Source organism: Cicer arietinum, chromosome 4 (assembly GCF_000331145.2).
Source record: "Cicer arietinum cultivar CDC Frontier isolate Library 1 chromosome 4, Cicar.CDCFrontier_v2.0, whole genome shotgun sequence".
Taxonomy (NCBI): Eukaryota; Viridiplantae; Streptophyta; class Magnoliopsida; order Fabales; family Fabaceae; genus Cicer; species Cicer arietinum.
In genome coordinates, this window is record NC_021163.2 from 24,081,426 (window position 1) to 24,092,250 (window position 10,825).

Here is a 10,825-nt window from a genome sequence, read left to right on the forward strand (position 1 = left end):
ATAAATTATAGTCCTATTTGATAAAACTCATTTAATAAGTTATAAGTTATAAGTTATAATATTTTTTATAAACTAATTAGCTTTGTAGCTTATAGCTTATCATTTTTCCGATCAATTTTATGCTTGTTATGATTATAATTTTTGTTTACCCTTTATAATTTATTTATTAAAATTTCAAATAAATCATCGAGCTACATCTATAGATAATTAAAAATAAATTATTTATTATAACTTAAAATAAACAAATTAACTAAATAAATAAGATTTTTAATTAAATAAATAATAGTTTAAAGTAAATAGTTTAAAATAAGTAAACTAGCTGTAAATACATAAAATTAAAATTAAAATTTTAAAATATTTTAAATAATTATTGATATAAATTTTATTATTTATTTAAAATGTTCTTTTATATTATTTTGTATTTTAAAATTAATTGAACCATTTGAGTAAATCAATAGTTGATTCAACTGTTAACTTTATAAAAATTTTAATTAGCTTATCAACAGTTGATAAATCTATTTTTTATTAAACAAAGCTTTAGTGTGCGTGACTATTTTGTAAAAGATAGAGTAGAAAATAATAACTTGTCAATAAGTTCCTTTTTGAAGATTAATTGATATTACAATGAGTGCTTAATGAAAATATTCATCCAATCAATTATATAAATTATTGAATTGAATGCACATCCAATGCCAATCCCACTTGTTGTGTCCCCCCCAAGACTCTTATTACATATCTCTCTTTCCTCCCCTTTGATTTCTAGCCATATCCATTTACTATTTTCTTGTTAATCTTTAATTAATATTCTCCATCAATATGGATCAACTTCATGAACCTTTAGTTAATCGTTCTATGATTTTTCCACTCACCACCTTCACCTTAATTATATTAATCCTTGTGTTTATTATTTTTTTTCCATCTCTCTCATCATGTTTCCAAAGAATGATGAGTAGTAGTATCTTTTGTAGTTGTGAAATTTGCCAAGCCTATCTAACTTCAAGTTGGTCAAAAGATTTCAACAACCTTAGTGATTGGTACACACACCTTCTAAAAAAATCTCCAACAAAAACCATCCACATACACGTCCTAAGAAACACAATCACTTCAAATAGTGAAAACGTTGAGTACATGCTCAAAACAAAATTCGAAAACTACCCAAAAGGAAAACCCTTTTCAATGATCTTAGGTGATTTTCTTGGTCGTGGTATTTTCAACGTGGACGGTGAATTATGGAAATTTCAAAAGAAGATGGCAAGTTTGGAAATCAACAAACACTCCATAAGATCATTTGCTTTTGAAGTTGTCAACAATGAAATCCAAAATAGACTCATCCCACTCCTTCAAAACCAAAACGACGTCGTTTTAGATTTACAAGACGTTTTCAAAAGATTATCTTTTGATGCTATTTGTAGATTTTCCTTTGGTTTAGACCCTATGTGTTTAGAAAAATCCTTACCCATGTCGGATTTTGCACTTTCATTTGACTTAGCATCAAAATTATCAGCCGAAAGAGCCATGACCGTGTCACCATTAATTTGGAAAATCAAAAGATTTTTCAATTTGGGTAGTGAGAAAGAGCTAAAAAAATCCATTACAATGATTAACACTTTAGCCAAAGTTGTGATAAATCAAAGAAGAAAAATGGGTTTTTGTGATCAAAAAGATTTGTTGTCACGGTTCATGAGTACGGTTCAAGATGACATTTTTCTTAGAGACATAGTCATAAGTTTCTTATTGGCTGGTCGTGACACCGTGGCATCATCACTCACAAGTTTTTTTTGGTTGTTAGCGAAAAATCCGGAAGTTGAGTCACAAATTTTGTTAGAAGCGGAACGAGTAATTGGAATTGGAAAACACAACAAAAATAATAACAATATTAATGTTGTGACAAATTTCGAACAACTTACGAAATTGCATTATTTAGAAGCGGCAACACATGAAAGTATGAGACTATACCCACCAATTCAATTTGATTCAAAGTTTTGTTTGGAGGATGATGTGTTACCGGATGGTACAAAAGTGAAAAGTGGAACTAGGGTAACTTACCATCCATATGCAATGGGTAGGTTGGAGGAATTGTGGGGTCCAGATTGTTTAGAGTTTAAGCCACAAAGGTGGTTGAAAGATGGTGTGTTTCATCCTCAAAATCAATTCAAGTACCCTATTTTTCAAGGTGGGTTAAGGGTTTGTATTGGTAAAGAAATGGCTTTGATGGAACTCAAAACTGTTGTACTTTCTTTGCTTACAAACTTTCACTTCGAATTGGCTGACCAAAATACCTTTCATGGTTTTAATCATCTTCCAAGATTCTCTCCTGGACTCACTGCCACTTTTGCTTTTGGCCTTCCTGTCTTTGTTCGTCAAAGAGGAAACCAATAATCAAAGTGAGTTTTAACTATACTGCCTACCATATTTCACTATTATGGTTTTACTTTATATATACCGTATGTTATGTAAATGACAACTGTTAAATCAATATTTGACTTTTACCTATGAACTCTTGTGATATATTTAAGGTGTCAAACTTTTTACTTTTTGAAATTTTGATTTGGGAATTTAAGTTTATAGTCTATTCTGTTTGAAGATTAAGAGTATCTCATTAGATGGAAAAAATATTTGTAAGTGGTGAATAATCTTCATCTTATAAAACTAATTTTGTGGAGTTTGTGTAGAACATAATTTAAATTCTAAGAGATTATGTGAGATTATTATTACAAATACTATAAATAAATATAAATAAATTTTGTAGTAATTAATAATGAGTAAATATAATATTTCATTAAAATTTACTAAAACCTAATCAGATATACCATTAAACCAAAACCATATTAAATAGCTCTCCGCGATTTAAAGTTAGAAAATTTTTATCTTTCTCAAACACAAAAATAATAGTATAGTGTAATTTCTTTTTAATAATCTCATATGCAATTATTTATATTTTATTCTCTTTGATTTAGAATATATAAAAAAAGATTAATAAAAATTAATATGGTTAATTTAAAATTTAATTAAATATATTTATTTTTCTTGACTTAACTTTGTGTATATGAAACAAAAGGAGTAAAAGTTAAGGAGATAGTTGCACCAATAAAACCATTACATGTTGTGTGAAGTGGATTCTGTTGATTAGGGTACACAATTATATGTTTGAGATTGCTGCAACCTGCAGCGCTGTTGTTTTCTGACTGTGCACGTGTATATTGGTAAGTGGATTTCCACATTAATGATTTTACTTTAGTGCGCCACAAAAGTTAATTATGACTTGTTTCTGTTGTTTGCATGATTATTAAATGTCTCATGTTACAAATTAATAAAATTAAAGGGACAATTTTGTTTACAGCTTTCTGTGTTCTTCTTTTTTTGACAGGACAGCTTTCTATGTTCTTACTATTCTTTAGATACTAGAATTACATATATTTGTATACTTTTAAATTTAGATGTAGCAGGATATTAGTAAGTTCATCATAGACATGTTTTTAGTATTTTTGAATCTTTTATTTCACTCTTGATAACATTAATTTTTTATTTTGACAGGAATTTATCAGAAACATCATTCATGTTGTGTGAAATATGGACAAATTAAAAGGTAAGTTTCAATGCATATATAAATATTAATTTCACAATGAAGCACATTTATTGTTCAAGTTTCTTATCATGGTTGTGAATAAACTATTATGTTGACACATATATGGTTTAAATGGATGATAAATGAATATATTTAAACAAGCAAAATGATAAATTTAATGCAAAAAAAATTAAACAAAAAATTAATTTAAAAAACTAGTTAATGCATAAAATTGCAAAAATGGACTTTGATTGAAAAATGGATTGTCAGGTTCGATTTAAGTATCTTGCTTTTACATGTCTCAAGTTTGAGATGTTTTGGACCTTCATATTCAATTTAAGCATCTCACCTTTATAACCTTATGTTTGAGACAATATAAATCAATAATTTGACCATCTATGCAAAGGCTATATAGGCCGAATATCCAACAACAATATATCATGATCCAAATTCTATTGAATGGTCATGCCGAGCACATGTCTCTTGACTCAGTCAAGCCATAAGAAACATATGCGAAATGGAAAATAACTAGCCCTACGTATAGGTAGTGGGAGTGATCCTTGATTTGGAGAGCGAGACTTTAAAAGATGTCAATGAGCATTTAAGACATCGATCTATAAGTATATCACTCACTCAACAATTAAATCTAAATTATTCCTTCCACTCACAAAACATCTAGACTTAGATCACGATACATTGCCAACAAAATTTACTCGATTTCTACTTCAAGAACATTTGTTGTTAGTGTTTGGCTACTTGGTGATGGATTTAGTTTCTTACTATTCGGTGCTAGATATTTTGGTGTTTTCTTTTTTGTGTTTTATTTTTTGGTGTTATGTGATTATTCTTGAATAATGCAATTGACCATCCCATAAAATAATATGATGAATTCATTTGATGGAATATGATATAGTGTGGTGAATTATGCATGAATTACTTATGACATATTGATTATGGTGTAATACATTTTTTATCATATAAGTGGGAGTATATATATATATATAGTAAGTGACATTTATAATTGATTGAAGTCACTATGATGTCAACAACTAGTTAGAGTCACAGTGGTGTGTCCATAATTGGTTGGAATCCACAATCTCAAAATGAGAATTAGAGTTGTGAATATCTATTAAGACTTCACATTTGTGGATCATGCTAGATGGTGATCCACCACCCTTTGCGGAGAAGATGTGATATTTCAGAATCATATGCACTGACATGTAGGTATTGCATTAGGGAGTCTTGATGCATGAGTTGTTTGATATTGTGACAACTATGTATGTCCTATTAATATTTATTTATGTTTCATAATTGCTAATTGTTGTGTTAAATTTTGTTGGTGACCCTTTACTTTGTTGTGGATCAGGCTAAACACCCCAAATTATTAGGATGATTCATGTAAAATTCAAGATGACAGTGAAGGTATGGCACAACCATGGCTTCCACTGCTAGTCCAATGCAGACAACTTGATGTAGCTAGTGGGCTAGTAGTATCCAATAGCTTTCGTTTAAGTGTGTTACGATCAACTTAGAGGTAATTCCTACTAAGATCGACAATCTTTGTGATTATATATCTAACTTGTTGTAAATTACATTTGAAATAAAGTTGATTTTGGAAGTTCCGCTCACCTTGTAAATGTATTGTTAATTAACTTATTTTAAAAGATTTTCTGAAAGTGTATGATATGACAAAATATCTTGATTTAAAAGATTTTAAATGTATTGTTAAATAACTTATTTTAAAAGATTTTAAAAGATCTTGATTTTGGAAGTTCCGCTCACCTTGTATGTCTATGATATGACAAAATACTATGGAGGACATTTCAACGAGTCTCACCCAAAAGCTTGCAATCACTATGTAGGAGGCTCACTATTGTCTTCAATTTGTTCTAGAGAGTGGGATCCAAATGTGTCGTTTCAACTTCCTCAATAGGAGAAGCACAAATAGAGATTGTTTCCTTGATCTCTAGAGGCTAAATGGAACCCCTTTGTTTGTGTTTGCTAAAACAAGTGATAATCTCATTCGCCTTAGGAACCACAGTAGCTACTGCTTCTTTGCTAATACGAATTCATGTTTCAGGTTTGTTTCTAATATGACTTATGGACTTAATTTTATTGATCATGTAGTAAAAATATTTTGATTTTGACAACTCGTATACGTATTTGTATTGAAAAGTTAGTTTTAAAACTTAAAAATTAGTGACAACTTAAAACAAGAAAAATGCATTTAATTGATTATTTTCAAAACAATTTCGATTCAATTAATTGCGAAAATATATGGATCCACTTAATGATGCATACATACTAGAAATAAAAAGATGGCAAAACATTCAATTGAATTAAATATATTTGTAATCGCTATAAAGTTTTATTTTTTTAAATTTAGTCATTGTAAAATAGAAATATAATTTTTAGTTTTTACAAAATTATTATGCATCCAGTTTTAGTCCTTACTGTTACAACAACAAATATTTTTGGCTAAATTGCATATGCGGTCCCTTAACTTAATTTTTTAAATCATTAATCTTTTTTTTTTCTTCCGAATTGGTTTTTTATTTTAATTTTAAGTGACAATTTGATATTTTATGTTTTAAAATGTCAACAATATTGTCCTTTTTTTTTACAAAATTCAAAAAAAAAATCATCAAAATTTTACAACAAAACTCATAAAATTCTTTATTATCTTCAATAAAATACAAATTTAATCAAATTCATAACTTAAATATTTAAATAAACTCGTATTTGAATTATTTATTTGATGTTGTTGAAGATGAAAATATGAGCTTATTTGAATATTTGAGTTATGCATTTGATGAAATTTGCATTATATTGAAGATGATTATTAATTTTATGGGTTTTGTTTGAAAATTTTGATGATTTTTTTGAATTTTTGTAAAAAAAAAAAATGATAACATTGTTAACATTAAAATATCAAATTATCACTTAAAATTAAAATTAAAATAAAGGATCAAATCGGAAAAAAAAAAAGATAAAGAACTAAAACGTTAACTGAAATTAAATTAAGGGACCGCGAATGTAATTTAACCTATATTTTTTTAATGAATTTTTTATGCATTTTTATGATATTATAAAAAGTTCCTAGACAAAAAATAAGCTCAAAATTAAATTTTTAAATCCATATTTTTATTGGTTTATCTTGATTTTTTAACATTTAAAAAATCAAGATCTAATTCATTTAAAGGCCAAAAATTCTAAATTTTCGTGGAGGATATTTTCATAATATTCTAAACATTAATGCAAAAAATCATTTATAAATTTTAAAGTCAAAGAACATTTCAATATGTTTCGTTTAAGCATGGACTAAAAATAATTGCTAGATAATTTTGTAGGGACTAAAATATATTTTTTTATTTTTAATTTTAAGGGATTAAAATTGAAATGTTGAAATTTTATAAGAGCTAAAAAGATATTTAAGTTAACATTCAATTAAGAATACTAATCAAAGTTGTTGAGGTTGATTCAAAAGAGATTTCTTGCTTAACAATTCAAAACATGAAATTGATTCAAAAACAAATTTTTTAGTGTTCTATATCCTTTTATCATTCACAAACAAAATAAAATTGTGACGCCACCAAACTCCAATATATCAAATCGATAAAAAAAAAAAAAAACACATAAATTAAATGAGTTACGAGAAAGAGAAAAAAAAAAAAACTACAATATAATGGTTCATGTATTTCATTGTCGCATCTAGAGTAAATTCAATCCTTATTTGAAGAATAAGAGTTTTTTCATTTATTTTCAATTTGAACATTTACAAAATTTATCCATAGTTGTTCCAAACACGTATCCCAATTATTTCTTCCCTAAACGCTTTGAACCAAATTTATTTGAACACCCTCCAAGACAACTTGAAACATCTAGAAGACAACCCTTCAATCCTCTAATTTTAATATTAATTCAAGTGGATTTTTTTGGAAAAGATTATGCAAAAATGATACGACGGAGAACTAAAAGGGGTTCACCAATGGTCAAATTTAAGCACAATACAAATTACATATCACTTTTCTCTTTTTCTTCCCCTAGTTTTCCTCTTCCCTTCAAAGTCACCTCAGACTTTTATTTATACTAGTAAATTAGGTTAAGGAACCTTAGAAATTTTTTTGTTGTCATCGTTGCTAATTAGGGAAATCAACACCCTACTACAAACTTTCTTAATTTTTTCTGCCATTGTTGCTAATTAGGGCCAATCAACAAGATTGATTTTTCTATTACGAGCTTCTTGAATTAATTAAATTAAAAAGTTTTAAATTATATTTTACGTTAAATTACTCTTTTAATCCCTTAATTTATTTTCTTAATTCATTTTACTTCCCATATATTTTTCGTTCCATATTGATCCTTTAATATGATTCTCTTAGTCAAATTAATCGTTTCCGTTAATTCTGGCCAAGACAACATCAAATTTTGTAATTTCCTTCATTAATTTATCTTCAAACCCATAAACTCAAAAATTTATGATGTTCTTCAATCTAAAAACTCAGAAAATTTATCAAACTTATGACCTTCAAATTCATTACTTTCAAATTTTGAAAAATGAAATGTTTTCAAATTCAATGAATCTTGTTTATGGATTTTTAATAACAAAACTCTTAAAACCAACTAACCAAATAAACATTTTACATTCCCTTTTAATAATTGCAGGGTGATGATTAATTTACATAATTTTTTTTAATAAAATAACAAAGTAAGGAGGTGTACTAAACCAACCTTAATTTCTTCTTAATTGGTATGAAATTATCTTCATAACTTTTTTGATCCAAATTCATTCACTATCTCACAAATTTTCTCATCCACCCTTTTTCTTCATCAACAACAACCCTTTCACCAATTTTACTACCACCGCCATTAGTACTATTGCTACTTTCCCCAACCGATTCTAACTCATTGGACTCGTTCTTACACATCAACTTGGATCGAGTCAATCCACCTTAATGTTTATTTTCAAACCCTTTCTTATGCATGAGTTAGAGTTTTGTTATTTAAAATCATACAAATTTTCATATATCCCGAAATTTCTAAACAAGAAGAATAAGTTTGAGAATTTTTTATTTAATTATGTGAGATTAAAATGTTATTTATATGAATTTGTAAGTTGTGAATTTAAAAAGTTATAGGTATGAAGATTTGATAAATTTTTCTAAGTTTTTAAATTGAATGTGATCGTAAATTTTTAGATTTATCAATTTGAAGATGAATAAGATATAATACTTAATCATTTTTGACTGAAATTAACAATACCAAAATACTTAAGTTGATATAAAAACACTTTGTATACAATAAATGTCATTGTAAAAATATACCTAAATTTGTTTATATTGATTTTGTCATACCGATAGCCGTAGTTATTTGATGGGTACCAAAGAGGTTATCAAGTCAAAAAGCAAAACTCGGGCAATTAAGCAATGCTTAATTGTGAGTAAAAAAACAATGCTTAATTATCATTAATATTAATTAAAACATTTATAGTATCTCTTTTTGACATAAAAATATAAAATATTGAAAATTAAACAATAATTACACTACATTTTTAAACAATTCTAATTTAGAGAATTTTTTACTAAAAATATAATGAAAGTATAGTTAATGGATCCAAAATGAACGAAAAATAGTTAAGAAACTGAAAAAAAAATGTGAAGGGACCAAAATAGTAATTTAACCTATTTTTTATTAGAGTTAAATATATTTTTTTAAGAGAATTAAATATATTTTTAGACTCTATAAAATTTCAATCTTTCAATTTTAGTTCTTATAAAATAAAATACAACTTTTAATTCTCACATAATTAGTATGTTTTCCGTTTGAGTCTTTAATATTAAATCAAGATATATTTTTGAATGTTTTTGGTAAATATATTTACAATAATTTAAAAAACTTCTCCTCAAAAAATGAGTTCAAAATTCAAATTTTCGTTATTTTTATATTTAATTTTCTACATTTAAAATATTTATATTTAATTCATCCAAAATTTAAAAATTCTAAACTTTTGTAAGTAAACTTTTAATAGTGTTTTAAACATGTTTTTTAAAAAAAATCAAAAATATTAAAGTTAAAGAATAATTAAACATGATTCGTTTTAGTAGGGACTAAAACTATTTGTTAAATAATTTTATAAGTGCTAAAAATTATATTTTGATTTTAGAGGAAATAAAATTGAAAAGTTAAATTTTATTGTGACCAAAAACATATTTAACTATTTTTATTATCACATCATTTGTAGACCTCAAAGAGTAATAAAAAATAAATAGTCTAATATATATCCTCTTTTTATTAAGAATAAAAAAAATTATTGAAATAAATAAATAAAGGTATGGGTAAAAAGTCTAAATTGTCCTTTATTTTTATGTTTTGTGAATAATTAAAAAAATCTGACAAAATTAGATGTTAACGTGAATATAGTTATTGAAATATATAAATTACTTAATAAATCAAAATAGATGTGCCAATTTAATAACGTTGATTTTTTGTTTTGACAAAAATCTATTAAGAACATCAAGAAATGAATGTTTAGTGTAAGATCTTGGCAAGTTAAAAATTAAGCTTCAACCACTACTAGAAAAAACGGAAATGGAGACGGATATAATCTGTCTCTAAATTTAACAAATTCCGTCGCTAAACAGTATAGAGACGGATTTGGAGACGGACATGTTTCCGTCAGTGGTTTTCACATCTCTAAGATATTATAAGGCTTAACTAAATCATGATTGAGAGTGACATTGCAGCTAAATTTAACAATGCATCATAGGAAAAACAGAACCTATAACAAACTTCAAATTATTAAAACAAATAAAACTTAACAATCTAAATAAACTACAATGAAAAATAAGAACATATCCACATGCCTAAATAATATATATTTTGCACATATCCACATGCCTAACAATAAAACTTAACAATCTAAATAATATATATTTTGAACATATTCACATGCCTATGTTTCATCACCAATAAAATATAATGGAAAAAGTAAAACAAATTCAAATATGTTGTTGATTTTAATCAATATTCTATTTTACACACCCTTAATTATTATTCCTATAAATTCAATGACTGAACCCATAACAAACTTCAAATTATTAAAACATATAAAACTTAGCAATCTAAATAAACTACAATGAAAAATAAGAATCCAATGAAAAACAAATAAAACAAATAACAATGTAATAGACTAACAGAACCCAATGAAAACAAATAACAATGTAAAAATCAAATAAAACGTAAAACAAATAAAACAGAACC

At 26.3% G+C, this 10,825-nt stretch overlaps 1 protein-coding gene across 2 annotated transcripts; it reads left to right on the forward strand.

Moving 5' to 3' along the window:
- The first annotated feature begins 688 nt into the window (after positions 1 to 688).
- Positions 689 to 5,779, forward strand: LOC101512716 (cytochrome P450 94C1-like). Of its 2 annotated transcripts, XM_012712060.3 has the most exons (4): positions 689 to 2,384; positions 3,535 to 3,586; positions 4,932 to 5,099; positions 5,428 to 5,779. In XM_012712060.3, the coding sequence occupies exon 1, from the start codon at positions 817 to 819 to the stop codon at positions 2,377 to 2,379; it is 1,563 nt and encodes a 520-aa protein (XP_012567514.1). In that variant the 5' UTR covers positions 689 to 816; the 3' UTR covers positions 2,380 to 2,384; positions 3,535 to 3,586; positions 4,932 to 5,099; positions 5,428 to 5,779. The 2 variants fall into 2 exon arrangements, with proteins under 2 accessions (XP_012567514.1, XP_004516191.1); XM_004516134.4 differs by lacking the exon at positions 5,428 to 5,779 and having other exon boundaries at positions 4,932 to 5,249.
- The last annotated feature ends 5,046 nt before the right edge of the window (positions 5,780 to 10,825 follow it).

Excerpts from the sequence above, each read along its gene's own strand:
- LOC101512716 (XM_012712060.3), top strand. The coding sequence starts at position 817 with ATGGATCAACTTCATGAACCTTTAGTTAATCGTTCTATGATTTTTCCA.